This window comes from Pseudorca crassidens, chromosome 19, assembly GCF_039906515.1.
Source record: "Pseudorca crassidens isolate mPseCra1 chromosome 19, mPseCra1.hap1, whole genome shotgun sequence".
Lineage (NCBI taxonomy): Eukaryota > Metazoa > Chordata > Mammalia > Artiodactyla > Delphinidae > Pseudorca > Pseudorca crassidens.
The window spans coordinates 34,665,234-34,685,891 of NC_090314.1; the positions used below are offsets into that span (position 1 = coordinate 34,665,234).

General features: G+C 39.6%; 1 protein-coding gene, 1 non-coding gene and 2 pseudogenes across 3 annotated transcripts in view; all 4 read left to right on the forward strand.

Moving 5' to 3' along the window:
* Positions 1-2,197: 2,197 nt before the first annotated feature.
* Positions 2,198-20,658, forward strand: part of PPM1E (protein phosphatase, Mg2+/Mn2+ dependent 1E) — a 187,697-nt gene continuing 169,236 nt past the window's right edge. For both annotated transcript variants that reach the window (XM_067714085.1, XM_067714086.1), the window contains exon 1: positions 2,198-2,799. In XM_067714085.1, coding sequence (XP_067570186.1) covers positions 2,357-2,799 — 443 coding nt within the window. In that variant the 5' untranslated portion in view covers positions 2,198-2,356. The remainder of the gene's footprint in view (positions 2,800-20,658) is intronic.
* Positions 9,485-9,588, forward strand: LOC137213710 (U6 spliceosomal RNA). Its single transcript, XR_010938333.1, has one exon. It is a non-coding gene; the product is annotated as a U6 spliceosomal RNA (small nuclear RNA).
* On the forward strand, positions 9,523-10,358 carry LOC137212968 (small ubiquitin-related modifier 2 pseudogene; annotated as a pseudogene).
* Positions 19,620-20,385, forward strand: LOC137211928 (synaptosomal-associated protein 23 pseudogene; annotated as a pseudogene).

Here is a 20,658-nt window from a genome sequence, read left to right on the forward strand (position 1 = left end):
GTAGTAATGTTTCCCCAACATATAACACTTCCCTTTGATATGTGGGTTGAGTCATAAATTAATGTCACAAATGAATGTCACCTAGGTGAGGGGGGCAACTACATTACAAAATAGGAAGGTGTAGCTTGATGTGAATTGTTACAGTTGACAGCTATGTACTCTTGAACTAAATGTCATCATGTCAAATTCTGAGATATTAAATAGTTGCTGGAATGTAAAATTGTGGACATTTTGATGTTTTGCAGCCTTATAAGTTTTGTCAATCTTTTCTAGACATTCTGAAACGGAAATGAACAGGTGGATTGAAAACAAAGACAAATGAGGAATTTAGAGACTATCTTGGCATCTCATAAAGAAGTTGCTCTACACTGGTGATGTTTTAAACAAAACACGTATAAATACATTTAGCTTGTCTGGAAACAGACTTATTTATTAGGTCTTTCCATTTACTTTTGAGACAAAAATAAGTAGTTACAGAGGACTCATGTGCATTACTCACTATACGCTTTCTATCGTGTATTAATTAATCTCAAGCTAGGAGAGAACGGATGTCTATTTTACATGATGCCATAATGTACATTAGTAAGATCAACCCATTTACTCTTAAAATAACGGTATCACGTCAGGGATTTAGAATACAGTATTATATGAAAACAGTTGGCAGGGAGATTCCTTCTGCCATTAATAACTGACTAGAAATGGTATTTCAGACCCTAAATCCAACTGAAACCCAGAAACAATAAATGGAGAGGATGGGGTGGATATTTTGTGAACATGTTTTTCAAAGTAGAGAAAGAATCACTATATTTTTGCTGAATTGTATGTTGCCGTGGACATGGCAGTATGCAGTAATGATGCTGTCATCTATACAGCTGTATAACAACACAGCTTCTCCCTCTCCCACCCCCCTCAGTAAGGCTTAAAAATAGTAGGTTTGTGTGTAGTTTGGTAAGAAAATTAGAATAATTTAAAGTTCTTCCAGTTTCAATCTACAAAAGAAAAAGGCTCAGGGGGATGGGGAAGAAGAGCAAACAAAATGTACCAAAAAACACATATTATGTAATAAAGTCTAATATATATTACACAGACACTAAAGAAGGGTGTCTTGGTGTGCTGGAAAACTGATGGCTTTGCAGTGGAAAGACCTGGATTTAGTCCTTGTTACATCACTTGCGTGTGACCTTGAGCAAAGTCGCAATGTATTTAAGTCTCAGTTTTCTCATCTATAAAATGGAATCATGGTAGTATCTTCTAACTTGAGGCACTATTGTAAGGATTAAAGGGATGAAAATGACTCGTAAACTATAAAGCCTTTTAAAAATAAGGCTTTATAGACGTATTATTACACTGTGGAATCTTCAGAGGCAGAGAAGAGTACAGGAAAAAGGGTCTAGACAGGCTTTGGAAGCTTACAACCTGGGTTCTAATTCCAATGCCATGGCTAGTAGCTTTGACACCTTGAAAAGAGGAAATGTACTTAGGGACTTCCCTGGTAGTCCAGTGGCTAAGACTTCGTGCTCCCAGTGCAGGGGGCCCGGGTTCCACCCCACCTGCCGCAGCTAAAAGATCCTGCACGCGACCGGGCAGCCAAATAAATAAATAAATGTTAAAAAAAAAAAAGGAGTGTACTTAATCCTGTTTCCTCTTTTTGAGAAATGAGGATAACATCACTTTCTTCACAGAATCAAATGAGAGAATGTAGGCAAAGGAAACTACCACTTGGTAGGTGTTGGATGCCTTCCCCCCGCAAACTATTAATTAGTGTCATCAACAACAAAAGGTGTTCACACTGTGGTATCTTTCAACAGATAAGCACCCTAAAGCAAGGCAGGACAGATAAGGAAAACTGAATCCAAGTGGGAACCAACAGCTAGACCTGGAGATGTCTTAGTTCGGTCTTATCCACTTGAGGTTAGGATATGCATACAATGAAGACATTCAGAGTTGGAGAGGGGACAAGTCGAGTGCCCTTTCGACTCCGCGGACTCGACGGGAGGGAACCTGAAATTCTTAATTAGAGCCGGTTGCCATGGCGACAGTCTCTAGGCAGCGTGGGCTGAGCTCTTCGTAGGGCTAGAGGGTGGGCCGTCGCTGGACCCCGCGCGCGCGCCCGCGACCAACTTTCCCTCCAGACCAGAGAGGGGCAGCGCGCTCCGCCCCCGCCCCCGGGCCGCGCACGTCCGGGCTCGGCGACGCGCACGCCTGCGGGAGCCCTCTCCGAGGAACCTAGTGCTGATAGCTCGTGCCGGTGCGGCAGTTAACCGCCCTTGCAGGATCCCGAGGCTCGCGAGCAGCCCCCTCCCCTTCCTGGGCTTCCCCCACCCACTTCCCGGTCGGCTCCGGGGCATGAGCAGCGATGGCCGGCTGCAGCCCCGAGGAGAAAACTTACCGGCGCTTCCTGGAGCTATTCTTGGGCGAGTTTCGCGGACCGTGCGGCGGCGGCGAGCCCGAGCCGGAACCCGAACCCGAGTCGGAGCCCGAGCCCGAGCCCGAACTGGTAGCGGCTGAGGCGCCCGAGGCTTCGGTTGAGGAACCCGGGGAGGAGGCGGCCACTGTAGCCGCGACGGAGGAGGGGGAGCAAGAGCAGGAGCAAGACCCCGAGCCCGAGGAGGAGGTGGTGGCGGCGGAGGGTGAGGAGGAAGAGGCGGCGGCATCCCGGGGGCAGTCGGCCGTGCCACCGCCGCCGCAGCCCCAGCTGCCGCCGCTGCCCCCGCTCCCGCGGCCGCTGTCGGAGCGCATCACCCGCGAGGAGGTGGAGGGCGAGAGCCTGGACCTGTGCCTGCAGCAGCTCTACAAATAGTTAAGTAGCGGGGCTTGGTTGGGGGTGGGCCCGCTGTCCCCGCCTCGCCGGCCTCGACGCGACTCCCTCGGCCCCTCAAACTGCTCTTTCCGCTCTTCATGCCCCCCCCCCCCCCCCCAACGCTGGCGCCTGGCGCGGTTGAAAGCGCCCCCGCTGCTCGGACTTGGGCTGTTGTCTGCGAGCTGCCCACGCCAGCCGCGGCCCCCGCGCCTCCTACCCGGCCCGGGAGCCGCCCCCCGCGCCCTTCCGCCGGGCGCCGTCCCCTGCTTCCCGCTTCTCCCCTGCCGCCCACTTCTTGCTCCACTTCACACACCCTTTCCCCTTCGTGCCTTGCAAGGTCCTTCCTTCCAGTCTTGAGAGCTCCCTCTTCCCAGCTCTCTTCTTCCTCCTGGAGGTTTCTTCCCACCCGGGTCTGCCTGTTCCCAGCCTGAGTCCCGTGTTGTTTGGCGGCGGAGAGACGGGACTCCTTTCTAGGCAGAGCTGCTAGGTGCTTCCTGCGTAACCGCAACAAAGATGATAATCCCAGCCCCAGATCCACAGGAGGAGAGACTGGAGTAGATTTTCTGTCGGGCTCTCGGTGTTGAAAGTGTAGATGGCTTAATACATGGAAGCCTAGTATCTTCGTCTAACGACATTTGATAACTCACAGTTGAGGGAGGTGGGAAGGAATTGGGAGGGACGAGTGAGCAAAATTTTAAATGCGAGCCTTCAGGTGAAAGACAGTTGTAATTCGTTAAAGTGGAAAACTCTGGCTGGTTTGATAAAATTGCAATTAGGTGCAGTATTTTCAGTCCATTAAGTAGATGGGGTAGGGGAGAGAAAGCAGGTGGCTTAGCTACACAGATGAAAGTCTAAAATAGAAAGGTCAAGGCTTTTCGTTTCATCCCAGTTTTTATGGGCTTGAAATAGAAAGTTTACAATTGCTTTTCTTTCTAAATGGAATTGTTCTGAAATAATGACAAAGGAGAATACGAACAAGTTTCCGAGAACACTGGTAAACCTGGGGAGTCTTTCCCTATTCTGCTGATAGTTGTAATGAAAGGTGTTACTCTGTACCCCTCAGAAAGTTTACTACTGCAAGATTCATTGCAGTTAAATTCACTTCTTGGATCTTCTCAAAAACTTAGATTAAGAGAAGGACCTGGAAAGTAAATGTTTTGTCTTTATCCAACCTAACAGACACCTGATCAAATCACTCTTCCTGTTAAAACAGAGGCTTGTCAGTAGGGAAAAAGTATTTAAATGTCTGCTGTAGAAGTGGACTGTGTTGATGTCCCACACTTTACACTCTATTTAAAATTTAATTTTAAAATACTATCTGGTTACCAAAGTAATAATGCTTTTGGGGAAATGTAAAAGATAAAATGGCATGTAATACCACTACCCAGATATAAACAGTATTAACATCTTCGAGTATTTCTTCCTAGTGTTTGTAAAGTATCATAGAAAAAGGCGTATGAAATGTCATTTTTAATACTATATAAAGACACTTAAGACTTCCTGCTTAAAATAAAACGGAAACGTTTACCAAAGTGGAAGGGTGTATCTCAGCATCAGACTAATTCTATTTTGACAGTTCTTGCCTTTACAAGTGCAGTTGCAGAATTAAAGAAACACACATTTAAATATTAGAGAAGGTCCATTTTTTAAAAAAGAGTCATTACTTTAGAACAACTTTGAACATGTGCCAAAGTTTTTTAAAAAATGAAATCTATATAAAAGATGATGGTAAGTAGATGTGTGTTTTTCCACATGGAAAGGAAGCAAGATTTTCAATACATGTATAAACTAGAAAAGTATTTAAATTATAAAATGGCCATCTAATTGAGAACAGAAGTTTAGATTTGAAGTAAAACTAGCAAAATTAAAGTTGGAAAACATTATTTCACCTTAAATCAGAGATTTCATCATATATACTGTTTTGTGCAGAAGCTATTAACCTATTTTTATTCAGATATAAAATGGCTGGCTTGTTTATGTAAAGTATCTTCAAGGTCCTTAACAGATTAAAAACAAACAAACAAACCCCAAAGTCTCACAGTTTAAAAACACATACTTTTAATGCTTTTATTTTTTATTTTATTATTTATAAAGGAAAATCATATCACTTAGCCGCAAGAATCGAGACTGGAACATTGGAGAGATAGATCATTTTCCTGTTCGCTTTATTTTACAGATGAGAGAACTGAGGATCCAGATTCAGAAATGACAAATTATGTACAAATGATTCCAACATTTCCATAATCTCTGAACCTCAGAACTCTCCGACATATTTGAAATGTTGGGTTGTCAAATTTCCTAGGAAATACTTTGAAATAATTCTGATTAGGGATATGTTGGAATTGCTAATTTGGAGAAGGTGAAGATTTTTTTTTCCCAAAATATTTTCTCAAATACCCACTCTGTTTATTTTGGGAATTCTTAATATTCTTTAAAAGCTCTGTCATGCTTGTCAAATAGTGGTAAAATTCTTAAATGAAGTTACCTGAAATATATATTCACCAGTTTCACAGTTGGGACTAATGTAAGAAGAAAATAACACTGCGTATAATAACAGTTTCGTAAGTTTCTAGCTTGTTTTTTTTCTGTTAGTATTTTAGAAATATACAGTATGAAACTGCTAAACAGACTGAGGTTCGCTGAAGAAAAAAAGGGTGCTTACCTTCTCAATACTGTTTATGTATGCACTGGCTGAAATTTTACTTTTAAAAATATAGTGAATGTTTTTCTCACTATTTTGCTTCTCTCAGAGTTTTTAGAATAAGAACAGATATATTTATCATTCTTCATTTTGGTAAGCACAAAGTTTAGGATTAGCTTGAGATAAGCAGTTACTTAGATAAGTAAAGGATCAAGGTTTGAATGGACAAAATATGGTTATAATTAGCAACTTAAAAGTTTTTCAGTGTTTGGGATAGAATTTTGCCGTTAGCCTTCAAAATAGGAAATATGTACTTAGATATTTCTCTGCTAGATATAAACATGTAACATTTTGAAAGAAAAATAATTCAAAATGGTAAAAATCCCCTTGGATGAGAAAGATGTCTGCTGTGGACTGTAAGTACTTTTTTTAAAAAAATTTATTTAATTTATTTATTTTTGGCTGCGTTGGGTCTTCGTTGCTCTGCCTGGGCTTTCTCTAGTTGCTGTGAGCGGGGGCTACTCTTCGTTGTGATGCGCGGGCTTCTCATGCGGTGGCTTCTCTTGTTGTAGAGCACGGGCTCTAGGCGCACGGGCTCTAGGTGCGCAGGCTTCAGTAGTTGTGGCCCGCGGGCTCTAGAGCGCAGGCTCAGTAATTGTGGCACACGGCCTTCGTTGCTCTGTGGCATATGGGATCTTCCCAGACCAGGGCTCGAACCTGTGTCCCCTGCACTGGCAGGCAGATTCTTAACCACTGCGACACCAGGGAGCCCCCCTAAATACTTTTTTTAAAGGACCATTTAAACAATTTTGTTTCAACTAATTAAACCTTAAGAATCAATAATAAATTCAGGCAATACTTTAGAACTGTATCACTGAATTAGTCTATTACTTGTCAATAAAATATTCCAATGATTTGGAACCTTTAGCTGTTAGTATAAAAATTATCTCCTTTACTCCTTTAAACTAAAATGCCCCCCAAGAGATTAAAATAAATACTTTCTAATGATATAATATTAGGATTTCTGAGGTTAATGAATCTCTTTGAAAAGGTGGAGGTGAGATATTTTATAGCTTTGAAATAATTTGCCAATAAAATTTACAGCTGATCTTGTAGGAGATATGAATAACCTTGGCTAGGCTACATGGGTCAATACTGTATTCTGTTTCTCTATATTTTACTGGGGATAAATCTATTTGTTTTAACCCAGAAGAAACAAATACTCTGAAGTCTTTATTAGAGCTATATGTCATTACGTTTTTAGAGCAGTTTTTTCCTCAGTTATTCATTTAGTCTGGGTTGGACTTCTCAAGGGGGGAGACAGATGTCCCAGCAGCCTGACAAAGTTAAGTACGTACAGAAGGTTTACAGTAGTAATGAGGGTGGGCACTTTAAAAATGGCTTGGAAAAGAAAATCATTGTTTATAGATACTAATAATTCAGTTATATTGAGTTATGTGACTCATTAATGACTTTGAGATAGGTTAGAAAACCATTAAGCTTTGTCTGTGTATATATATGGAAAAATACATGGATGCAAGTTATGCTACTCATTTAGAGTACCTTTTTTTCTTATTAAAAGGTAGTAAGAAGTAGCAAAAAGGAGAAAATAAATACCAACCATTCAGTGTAAGCCATACTTTTCAGGTTTTTCTTCTACCTCTCGGGCTGCCACTTCTCTGTGAGCTTTTAATACTCTGCCTAACCCTTTTATATTGGTATTTGGTCCTTGGTCTTTTCTTTCTTTCTTTTTTTTTAAAAAAAATATTTATGTATTTGGTTGCACTGGCTCTTAGTTGCAGCAGGTGGGCTCCTTAGTTGTGGCACTTGGGCTCCTTAGTTGCAGCTTGCCAGCTCCTTACTTGTGGCAAGTGGGCTCCTTAGTTGCAGCATGCAGGCACCTTAGTTGTGGCATGTGAACTCTTGGTTGCGGCATGCATGTGGGGTCTAGTTCCCTGACCAAGGATGGAACCCCGGCCCCCTGCATTGGGAGCGCGGAGTCTCATCTACTGCGCCACCAGGGAAGTCCTGGTCCTTGGCCTTTTCAAGTGCGGTTGACTTATTTGTCTATAGTCAACATCAATCTCTCCCATGATTTTGGTTATTGTAGTTATGCTAATGGCTCCTGACTGTCTCCGTCCCTGCTTTGACTGCTAATTGAATGGCTCTATCTAGATGTCTAAGTATCTTCTCAAACTGTCCAAAACTGAATTTAATCCTCCAACTCCCTCTCTCCCCCCTGCAGAAGACAAAACTAAAACCTAATTCTCTTTTTGGTCGGTTCATCCCTGATTTCTCCTTCTCTCACCCTCACATTCAGTCAAATTTTGCCTTATAAATATCTCATAAATATGTCCTTCACCATCCCCACTGTTATTGTCATCTCTTCCCAGTCTTACTCTTCTCCAATATATTCTCCCCAGTGTAGCCAAAGTGATTCCTCTAGAGTCTAGATTATGTAGATTGACTAATTATCACCCACTGCTTAAACATTTTTACTCTTTCCGTGGAGTTAGCCAAACTGTGAGGTCAAAGGCACAGTCCTCCAGAAAGCCAGGTCTGCCTGAGGCAGAAGTTTGCAAGGAGTTAGGGTCTAAATACAAAGTTAGAGGGAAGAGTCCACACAAGACCACCCTCACTTCTGACACTGACTGTAAGTTTGGGGTTTCTCAAAAACACCTCCAGATTTGATAATTCACTAGAAAGAACTCGCTGAAAGCTATTATATTAATGGATTATGGTTCATTATAAGGAAAAGATACAAATTAGAACCAGCCAAAGGACGGGATGCATGAGGTGCTATCTAGAAGGGTTTCAAATGTGAAGCTTCCATTGTCCTCAGCAATGTGTTTCTCTCTCATGGAGTATTGCCAACCCAAGAAGCTCACCTGAGCTGCAGTGTCCAGAGTTTTTATTGGGACTTACTGATTGATTGCTCACATGGTTGAACTTAGTTTCCAGTCTCCCCTCAGGCTGATACCATGTGATCCAAGGGGCCCACCCGAATAACGAAGACAATCCTATTACTTTAGAAATAGGGATTTAGAGGTTACTCCCAGGAGCTGAGGACAAAGGCCAGACCTCTCTTTGGGCAAAGCCAATTATTTACTGTACACCTTCATCACCTATTTCTCCATTGCCCTCCAGATAAAATCCAAACAAAGCTTTATAATCTTATCAGCCTCATCCCTGAATCACTATCCACCCAGTCCATCCCACCTCTAGAAGCTATACTTCAGCTGTTTTAGACTATTAATATATTAGTTTGAATGTGTTGTGTTTGCTCTTACCTCTGCACCTTTGGACATAACATACTATTCCTTCTTCTTGATCTACCATGCTATCCCACCCTCACCTCACCCAGTCCAATCTCTTACCCATTCTTTAGGTCTCCATCTAACGTCACTTCCTTTGTTCACCAACCTCACACTCAAAATGAGTTAGGTGTCTCTTCCACATCCTCTTACAGAATACCCAGTGCTTACTCCTTTTGTAGCACTTGTTTATTATTTTTTTGTCCACGAATATTTATATATCTTTTACTTGACTAATGGTCTTCAAAATAAGGTGTACCCAAAATAATCCATTTCAGTGAAGGAATAAAATATTAAAGTCTTTTTCCTTGTATACAAAATATGAACTTAAGGGAATTCCCTGGCTGACCAGTGGTTAGGACTCAGTACTTTCACTGCCGTGGCCTCGGTTGAGTCCCTGGTGGGGGAACTAAGATATCCTGCAAGACACACGGTGTGGCCAAAAAAAAATAATGAAGTTAGGTGCTAGTAATATTTGATATATTGATTGAGGCAGCTTGTTCTGTACGACAACTGACTTCATGTCAGACGTGGTAAATGAGGTATCCTGATGAAGTGCAAGTTTCTTAGCTTAGAAGAGTTGACAGTGGCACCCTTACTCCAATTTTCAGAACATTATGAATTATTTGTTTACCTGCTCTCATTAAATTGATTCATTGATTATATTTACTGGTTCTAACAAAATTAGCCCTTACGAAATAGACAGTTGACTTTAAAGATTCCTGCAAAGTGCTTGCTTTGACAGCACATATACTGAAATTGGAAGGATACAGAAGATTAGCATGGCCCTGCACAAAGATGACACGCAAATTCGTGAAGCATTCCTGAGGAGACTGTTGCTCGCCGTGGCCGACGAAAAGCCCAAGGAAGGAGTCAAGACTGACAACAACGATCATAATAATTTGATGAGGCAGGATGGTTCTGTGGTGCAGTTTAAGATTAAGAGGCATACACCACTTAGTAAACTAATGAGAGCCTATTGTGAACAACAGGGTTTGTCAATGAGGCAGATCAGATTCCGATTTGATGGGCAGCCAATCAGTGAAACAGACACACCTGCACAGCTGAAAATGGAGGATGAAGATACAATAGATGTGTTCCAGCAGCAGACCGGAGGTGTCTACTAAAAAGGGAACCTGCTACTTTACTCCAGAATTGTTCCTCCAGACCAAGAAGACATTCTCAATTAGAAAACCGCAATTGGGTTCCATCACATCCTGACTCCTGCTATATAGTTTCTCTATTCTTTCATTTTCCCCTTCTCCATTCCTTTATTGTACATAAAGTAAACGGTATACAAGCATATTGCATTTTTTTTAAAGTAAATGGCCAATGGTATGTTTTGATCGACATCAGATGGAGATGGAATGGGGAAAAATACTGGTTCTGTGAAGATACCCCCTTTTCTCCATTAGTGGCATGCTCATCAGCTCTTATCTTTATATTCCAGTAAGTTATTTTGCTCTCACTGTTTAACAAAAAAAGAACAACATAAAAATTCTTGCATACCTTGTTCGATTGGAGAATTTTAATGTTTTTCATTTATCATTGTAAAACAAAGGACAATTTTACAACTTCTTTGTATGTAGCTGTTACATGTTACATGTTACAATCTGTCTTTAAGTAGGGATAAATTACTCTAAAAGAAATGAATCCTAGGTAGTTTTCCCTTCAAGTCAAGTTTAAATAAACTTCTTGTTTAAAATGAAAAAAAAAGATTCCTGCAAAGAAATCATGGGTTGAACATAATATTTGTAATGCAAATGTAAAAAGGAACAAAACTTAAGAGCCTATATTTCTCCCATCTTTACTTATATTAGATTTTTTTAAAGGTGATTATATTTGATGAGAAATCCACAAAAATGGAACTATTAAGTAGATTATGTGGAATACAGCTTACTCAAAGAAATACTAATATATTGCTGGTGAGAGTGGTGTGTATGCATGGATGTGTATGTGTGGAATTTGTATTTGTATGTATACACACATGAGATGTGTATCTACATTTGGGGTGGGGGTATTCATGATGCTCCAAATTTTTTTTTCTTTTTTTTTTTTTAACATCTTTATTGGAGTCTAATTGCTTTACATTGTTGTATTAGTTTCTGCTGTATAACAAAGTGAATCAGCTATACATATACATATATCCCCATATCTCCTCCCTCTTGCATCTCCCTCCCACCCTCCCTATCCCACCCCTCTAGGTGGTCACAAAGCACCGAGCTGATCTCCCTGTGCTATGCGGCTGCTTCCCACTAGCTATCTGTTTTACATTTGGTAGTGTATATATGTCAGTGCCACTCTCTTACTTCGTCCCAGCTTACCCTTCCCCCTCCCTGTGTCCTCAGATCCATTCTCTACGTCTGTGTCTTTATTCCTGTCCTGCCCCTAGGTTCTTTAGAACCATTTTTTTTTTTTTTAGATTCCATATATATGTGTTAGCGTACAGTATTTGTTTTCTCTTTCTGACTTACTTTACTCTGTATGACAGACTCTAGGTCCATCCACCTCACTACAAATAACTCAATTTCATTTCTTTTTATGGCTGAGTAATATTCCATTGTATATATGTGCCACATCTTCTTTATCCATTCATCTGTCGATGACACTTAGGTTGTTTTCATGTCCTGGCTATCGTAAACAGAGCTGCAGTGAACACTGGTACATGACTTTTTTTTATTTTTTGCGGTACACGGGCCTCTCACTGTTGTGGCCTCTCCCGTTGCGGAGCATAGGCTCCGGACGTGCAGGCTCAACGGCCATGGTTCACGGACTCGGCCGCTCCGCGGCATGTGGGATCTTTCCGGACCGGGGCACAAACCCGTGTCCCCTGCATCGGCAGGCAGACTCTCAACCACTGTGCCACCAGGGAAGCCCCATGACTCTTTTTGAGTTATCGTTTTCTCAGGGTATATGCCCAGTAGTGGGATTGCTGGGTCGTATGGTTGTTCTATTTTTAGTTTTTTGTGGAACCTCCATACTGTTCTCCATAGTGGCTGTATCAATTTACATTCTCACCAACAGTGCAAGAGGGTTCCCTTTTCTCCACACCCTCTCCAGCATTTATTGTTTCTAGATTTTTTGATGATGGACATTCTGACTGGTGTGAGGTGTTACCTCACTGTAGTTTTGATTTGCATTTCTCTAATGATTAGTGATGTTGAGCATCCTTTCATGTGTCCGTTAGCAATCTGTATGTCTTCTTTGGAGAAGTCTATTTAGGTCTTCTGCCCATTTTTGGATTGGGTTGTTTGTTTTTTTGATATTGAGCTGCATGAGCTGCTTGTAAATTTTAGAGATTAATCCTTTGTCAGTTGCTTCATTTGCAAATATTTTCTCTCATTCTGAGGGTTGTCTTTTCGTCTTGTTTATGGTTCCTCCAAATTTTTTTGATAGAGTGCTTGAGCAAGTGTTTGGAGACAGTTGCATTAGATTATAAGCTACATGTTTGCCATCACATCCCTAGGTCAGTAATGACAGGGACATATACAACACACAGTAAATATTTGCTGATCCAATGAATGAGCCAAGAGATTAAAAATAAGATATTATTCTTACTACTTTCAACTGCTTTTTAAAAAACTTAGTAAATTTTGCGATTCTCATATTTTTAAAACTTTTTATTATAGGAAATTTACAGTATATAAAAAATAGTGTCCTTACCACCCAACCTCAGCAATGATCAATTTGTGGCCAATCTTTTTTCATTTATATCTTCACACATCTCACCCTACCTCCCATTATTTATATTCTGTGTAATTTTTAAATGAATACACAGTAATTTGATCACAATTCTATTAAACATTTTAGGTGTTACCAATTTTTGGTTGCTGTAAGAATATTTTGATGGTCATCCTTTGAGCACACCTTTGGTTTTCTTAGAGTGTATTTATATATAGTATATAGATTACATTAAATATATTCACATATTTAAGGCTTTTGGTACATAGTTTTTAAGTGTCTTCTAACAAGGTTTTACTAGTTTGCTCTCTAAGCAGCTATATATAAGAGAAAGATTATTGGTGTTACGAAATGATTTAAACATTTAGAAAATAACAGAAAATAATAAAAATATCCATATACCCACCATTCAGTTTCAACAAATTGTTTAAGATTATTTTAAGGAAATAAAAAATTTCATAAGGAATTGAAGACTTTGTTGTCACTGTCTTCTATGAACCCATTCCCTTTTCTTTCTTTCCAGAGGTAATCTGGGAGTTTGGGGAATATATCCTTCTGCTCTATATTTTTATATTTTTACTACACGCATATTTGTATGGTCAGTATATGGTGGGCTTTTTTTGTTTTTGTTTTCATAAGTAGCTATCTTGAGACTGACCTTTTTAAAAAAGATTTATTCATATTGATACACATAGATATAGTTTTTTCATTTTAGCTACTATATAACATTCTATATGAGTGTATTTTATTTATCCAATTTCCTATTGATGGACAGTTGAGTTGTTTCTAATTTTTGCATGTTATGCACTATAATGGTTAAAAATAGCTGCTCTGGTGGGTAAATCCTGAAATCTCAAAAGCTTAACATAATGTTAGTTTATTTCTTGCTCATAGAGTACCTTCAGTGGAGAAGGTGCTGTGTTCTATGGAGTGATTAAGGGACTCAGGCTAATAGAGAGTCTGTCGTCTTCAATTTGTGGTTTCCAAGGTTGCTCTAGGCATCAAAATACATCCAGCAAACATAAGAGTGGAGAATGGTATTGGAGGTTTTTAGGGGCCAGTCCTTGGAAGTGGCATATATAATTTTGTTCACTTTCCATTGACTAGAATTCCAGTCACGTGACACCACCTAGGGCCCACAGTTACCAGCAAACAAGACTGGGAAATGTAGTCACTGGCTTGGCAGTTAAGAAACAACTTCATACCATGTAGAAAAAAACCACATAACTTTGGTGGATAGCTGGTATTCTCTGCTTTACAAATAATTCTACAGTTTGGACATGTCTCCTTGTGCATGTGTTCATAGATTTCTGGAGTATATACCTAGAAATGGAATTGTCAGGTTGAAGTTACATACACTTTTACTTTGTTAGATATTGACAGATAACTTTGTCCAACAGCACTGTATGAGAGGTCTGGTTTCTCCATGTTCTCACTAATATTTGAATTGCAGTACTGCTTGGCTTGTATTTCTACACAGCTGTGTGCCATTAATGCCACTGAACTCTGTTGGAAAGAGGAGAATACTTATAGGTGACTGTGGTCTTGGTTTAGGGCATTTTGGAGGAGGACACTTTCCTAAAAGTCTAGACCAGTGCTGTCTAATAGAAACATAATTGAGCCACATATATAACTTAAAATTTTCTATTAACCACATTTTAAAAATGGAAAGTGAATTTAGTTTAATAATTTATTTAACCCAGTGTATCTAAATATGTTATCATTTAAACATGTGATCAGTATTAAAATATTATTGAGATATTTTTCATTTTTTATAGCAGTTTTCAGAATCCTGTTTGTATCTTACACGTAAAGCAGATCTCAATTGGAATATCACATTTAAAATATTCAGTAGCCACTTGCGGCTAGTGGCTACCATATTGAATGGCACAGGTTTAGATTTAATAACAAAAACTTTAATTCTGTAACACATATCTGACATTTAATTTCAAAGTCATATTCATTTATTTATTTAATATTTATTTATTTATTTGGTTGCCCCGGGTCTTAGTTGTGGCAGGCAGCCTCCTTAGTTGCAGCTCCAGGGCTCCTTAGTTGCAGCTCACTGGCTACTTAGTTGAGGTATGCAAATCTTAGTTGTGGCATGCATGTGAGATCTAGTTCCCTGAGCAAGGATTGAACCCAGGCCTCCTGCATTGGGGGCGCGGAGTCTTATTCACTGTGCCACCAGGGAAGTCCCTCAAACTCATATTTAAAGGGATGCTCACTCCACCCAATTCATATTTATCTAGCCTTTAGAGAAATAGCAAGCTGAATTTGTTTTTCCTAGATTTCTTTTTATGACTAGAGAACTACACACACACACACACACACACACACACACACACACACACACACACACAAGAGCTTTTAGTTATTTATTCTGGCCATGCTGTACGGCATGCAGAATCTTAGTTCTGTGACCAGGGATCGAACCCATGCCTCCTGCAGTGGAAATGCAGAGTCCTAATAACCACTGGACTGCCAGGGAAGTCTGGAGAATAATATGATTTAGATTTAGATTATCGAATTGTTAATTTCTCCTCACATAGTTTATAGTGTGATAGTTTTCTATTGCTGTGTAACATGCTACTGAAACTTAGTGGCTTAAAACAACATCCATTTACTATCTTACAGTTTTGTAGGTCAGAAGTCTGTTAATGTTCAGCTGGGTTCTCTGCTTAAGGTCTCGAGTCAAGGCTGAAGTCAAAGTGTTGGCCAGGCTGGACTCTTATCTGGAGACTCAGGGGAAGACTCCACTTCCCAGCCCATTCAGGTTGTTAACGGTCTAGATCTTTGTTATAGATCTGAGGTTCCCATTTCCTTGCTGGCTGTGGGGTGGTGAGGAGGTGGGCTGATTATCTATTGATAGAAACCACCCACTTTCCTTCTCATATGACCCTCTCTGTCTTCATACCAGCAGTGGCACATGCTTCCTCATGCTTTAGTCTCTCTGGCTTCCCCTACTATCAGTCAGAGAAAGCTCTATGCTTGTAAGGGCTCATGTGATTAGATCAGGTCCACCGAGATAATCTCCCTCTCTTAAGATCAACTTGCCATATAGTATAACACAATCACAGGAGTGATATCAAATTAGTATTCACAGATTTTAGTGAGCATCTTTGGGAGACCATTTTAGTAATTCTTTGTGCTACAGTAGAGAAAGAAGATGGAAGAACATTTTAATTATTTTGTTTAGAGGTCTTTTAATTTCACTTCTAAATGAAAGAAAAATACCTTTCCCGTTTCTTTTTGTCTCTACTCCCAACAGTGTGGTCCAAGCTTCCATCACCTCTTGGCTGGCGGTAGCGGTACTCCTAACTGCTATTGCTTTTTCCACGTTTCCCTCCCTTCAGTCAGTTTTCCGTATAACAGTTATCTGGGTCTCACCTTGCTCAGCCACTATGCTTTAGTCACAGTGGTCTTGATTTAATTCCCAGAAACTGCCATGCTCTGTCCTGCCTCAGGGACTCTGTATTTTTGTTTTGTTTGCCCAAGCACCTTGCCCCCTTCTCTACAACTGTCCAACTCAACCATTAGATCTTATCTTAAATATCTCTTTCTCATAGAGGTGTTTCTTTACCTATGGTCTAAATTAAGTCTTGGTTTTTGGTTTCCATGGTATCCTTTACTTTTTCTCTATATCCACTTATAATTTATACATATATGTATTCATGTGTTAGTTATTTGATGTCTCTGTCCCACACTGAGGGCAACAGATAAAGAATGTTTTGTTTACCTTTGTGTATCCAGCACCTAGTACAGGTCCTGGCACATAGTAGGCACTCATTAAATATTTATTGAATAAATGAATGAATCTTCAACTTTTTTTCTGCTCGGTCCAGGTTGTTTCCTTTCTAGATTTTTATAGGCCTATTCTCATTACCTTCTTTCTCTTTGTTATTATTTTCTTCCTTTGCTTTACTCTGAATGGTGGAGGAACGTGGCTTCCTGTTTTATGTTATTGTTGGTATGTATTAACATTTTCAACTAGTGGCAGAAATATGTTTGCAGGTTTTTTTTTTTTTTTTTTTTGCGGTACGCGGGCCTCTCACTGTTGTGGCTTCTCCCCTTGCGGATAACAGGCTCCGGACACGCAGGCTCAGTGGCCATGGCTCACGGGCCTAGCCGCTCCGCGGCATGTGGGATCTTCCTGGACCGGGGCACGAACCTGTGTCCCTGCATCGGCAGGCGGACTCTCAACCACTGCGCCACCAGGGAAGGCCTGCAGTTTTTATTACTGATTAACACTCCACAATTTTGTAAATGAAAATTTTTGTGGGCTTAGAAGAGTAGTCTTATGTAAATTCTTTGAGAATATTGTGAACAATGACAATTTTGAAGCATTATAATACTTTGTAGAGAGTAATGAGCTAGTTAAAAGGTTGAGAGTATTCTTAATTCCTTGTGTGTATTTTCACTTAAGATTTTACCTTCTGGTATATAGCTCGGAGGAAAACCAGTCCATTACTTCCTATCTTAGTTTAAGTCATCAAAGAAAAAGAACCAAAAGACTTTAACACAACACTGTAAATCAACTATACTTCAATTAAAAAAAAAATTAAAAAAAAAAAGAACCAAAAGACTAATCTGCTGGGTTAGAAATAGCAAAGATAAGTTTTTTCCTGGTGACTTGATTTCATAATGAATTATAAGATTCCTACAGAAACATTACAGTTTTTGTTTTTTATAGATTTGAAGCATTTGACCTGCTTCTACCACAAGGCACAGCCTCTGATCTTTGATATTTATTCACATTTTTCTACTTTGTGAATCTAAAAACAAAAACTAAAATAAAAAAAAATAAAAAAAAAATAAAGTTTTTAATAAGCTTGTTTCTTGAGAAGTATATTGTGCTACAGCCAGTTTTCACATTTGCATATAAAAATAAGCAACAAAAATATAATGCTTTTAAGTTGATATATATATATATAATTTATAAAATTGTCTTTGAGGTGTGTGGTATGTAAAATTCTTTCTTAGGCTAAAACTCTAGAGGGCAAGAATCATGCTCTAAACATGTTCTTCACTGAACCTAACAAGTTATCACATAAATATGAGAGGTGATAGTCATTAAATCAGGCTATCACTGCTTTTGCAATAGGAATGACCTCTGAAGTTTTGGAATTTGATTTCTGGCAACACTGAATATTTATTAGTTCATATAGTCTTGGTTTAGGCAGCTTATAAATAATCTCATATATTACTTAGAAGGAGACTTGTATTATTCACAGTCTACTTATACAATCAGAGGAACATAAATATTTTCAGTTTTTCAAGGTCATATGGAAAGTTAACTGTGCATCTAAAAATAATTTTCAGTTTTTTAAGGCAGATAAATACAACTTTGCATTTAAATACCCTTTACCAGGGTAGTCTCTAATCATAAATATCTTTCTATAAGACTTGGTTAGCAGTGTGAACCAGAGGTTTACACCTCTGCACCTGAAATAATAATTGTAGAGCTAGTAGTAGTAAGCTGCTCCTGTTTCTTTTGTTGCTACTACATTTATTGAGAGCTTGCTCAGGCACTGTTTTATATTTAATACCTCAATTAATCCTTGAAAAAACTGTTTGATGTTAGGTTCTATTATTAGCCCATTTTGCAGATGTGAAGGCCAAGGCACAGAAAGTTTAAAGAACTCAAGTTTCCGCCATCGGTGGTGTCACTAGGACATGAACCCAGGCAGACTGATTCCAGGGGTTATAGCTATAAAGTTCATTTTATAATTTTCATGCTATGTTAGAAACATGTTTCTATAGGGAAAAATCACAGCGAAGATGCAGTTCAATTGTTTGAATTTTGAGCACTGCCATTTCTGAGTTTAGGCTCTTATTTCTTTCCTTGATTACTTTGGTAGCCTCCTAACTAATGTGCCTGCCGTTAGTCTCTTTTCCCTCTAATCTAGGCTCCCTGGGTTTTCTGACATAATTGAATTTTCTCTAAAGATATCAAATTATTTCTTGCCTCTCTGCCTTTGTAGATGCTATTTCTTCCTCATGGAACATCACTTTCTTGGCTAACTATAACTAACCTACCTTTTGACGGAGAGAGGGTGGTTGGATTTTTACTATCTTCAACCATAAAGTGCTATAGTATTAACTATAAATAAAGAACATGCTAAGGTTTTTGCATCAAGTATTTTTCTGAACTCTGGCCTCTCATGAAAGACAAGAAAAAACTAAAAATTCATGCTGCTTATTGAAAACACAGTTGAAATCCAGAAATTCTTTAAACAGTAGACTGACAGAAAGTTCACAACTTGGTATATAGCTCATAAGGTGCCTGGAGATTATTTTTTTCCATTTTGTACTTGACTAATCCTGTAATCTATTTCGATTTTTTTTTTTTTTTTTTTTTTTTTTTTTGCGGTACGCGGGCCTCTCACTGCTGTGGCCTCTCCCGTTGCGGAGCACAGGCTCCGGACGCGCAGGCCCAGTGGCCATGGCTCACGGGCCCAGCCGCTCCGTGGCATGTGGGACCCTCCCGGACTGGGGCACGAACCCATGTCCCCTGCATCGGCAGGTGGACTCCCAACCACTGCGCCACCAGGGAAGCCCTATTTCAATTTTTTAACTTCGGTATTAATTGTTGAAGTAGCCAAAGACACCTATTTTCTATAGATTTTTAATGCCTAATTTAATAGCCATCTACTCAACACAGTGTTTCTTGGAAAGAAATCCTTAAAAATTTTTTTAAATTAAGTATAAAGAGAAGTATTCTTTTGTTCAATTAGTTTGCAATCTATATTAATGTCATATATTCAGTATGTTATCTTTTAGAAGCCAGTAAAATACATACTGGTCATTAATAAGCAGTGGATTATGGATTAAAGCAGTGATCACTTATATTCTAGAAGTGTATTCCCATCATTGGGTCCTTATGCTGTAACATAGTTTTGGAATCATTATCGTTGTAAAATCATTATTTCTTTGCATAATGCACTCAAGAGTGGCTCAAAATAAAGACTGTCTTTTAGTCAGAATTCCATTTTATATATTAAAATATCCAGTTTATGTTCAACATATACATGATATTAAAGTAAAACTATCCTTGACTATCAAGGAGAGGAGGAAATAGGACAAGTGATATCACCTTCTAATGTAGATCTGTACAAATATATTGAAGAAGTGCACAGGCACGCAGGTCCGGCGAGTGCAGGCGCAAAAAGGGCGCAGCTGGAGCGCAGCTGGGTGTCTGGCTTGCGGGTGTCCGAGCTGCTGCGGCCGGAGAGGAGTGGCCGGAACTGCTTGAATATCCACATTTCAGTTTCTGCACCATATCAAGAGTTTTAATTCATCATGGATAATCTGTTAGCAGAAGAAATTCAGCTGAGGGCTAACCAGGTTACTGATGAGTCTCTGGAAAGTACAAGGAGAATCCTGGGTTGAGCCACTGAGTCTCAGGATGCAGGAATCAAAACTATCACTATGCCGGATGAACAAGGGGAACAACTAAAATGCAAAGAAGAAGGCATGGACCAAATAAACAAAGACATGAGAGAAGCAGAGAAGACTTTAACAGAACTAAACAAGTGCTGTGGCTTTTGTCTATGCCCATGTAGTAGGACAAAGAACTTTTGAGTCTAGTAAAACCTATAAGGCAACATGGGGAGGTGTTGGAGACAACTCTACTAGCAATGTAGTATCTAAGAAGCCAGGCCGAGTGACAAATGGTCAGCCTCAGCAAGCAACCACAGCAGCAGCCAGCGGCTGATACATTAAATGTATAACAAATGATGCTAGGGAAGACGAAATAGAAGAGAACTTGACTCAAGTGGGCAGTATCCTAGGAAATCTAAAAAACATGGCCCTGGACTTAGGCAATGAGATTGAGGCTCAAAATCGACAAATAGAACGGATCACAGAAAAGGCTGACACCAACAAAGATCGTATTGACAATGCCAGTGCCAGAGCAAAGAAATGCATTGACAGCTAAAGCTACTGCTGTACTTTATCATTCATTCACCTCCCTAGCTCCTCCTTCAAAGCCATTACCTTTCCAGAGTTTGAAATTTTGGTTCCACACTTTTCTAATCGGGAGATGATGTGGAAGAAGATCTAGGAATAACAGCCCCTCTATTCTTTTATTTTCTCTTTTTCCCTTGAGGGTAGGCTGCTGCTTAGTTTTCCTTCTAGTATTTTCTTTCTTGGTCCATACTCTTAGGTTGGTTTTCATACATCATGTATAGTGTTATTTTTCATTCTCTCCATTTACTTAG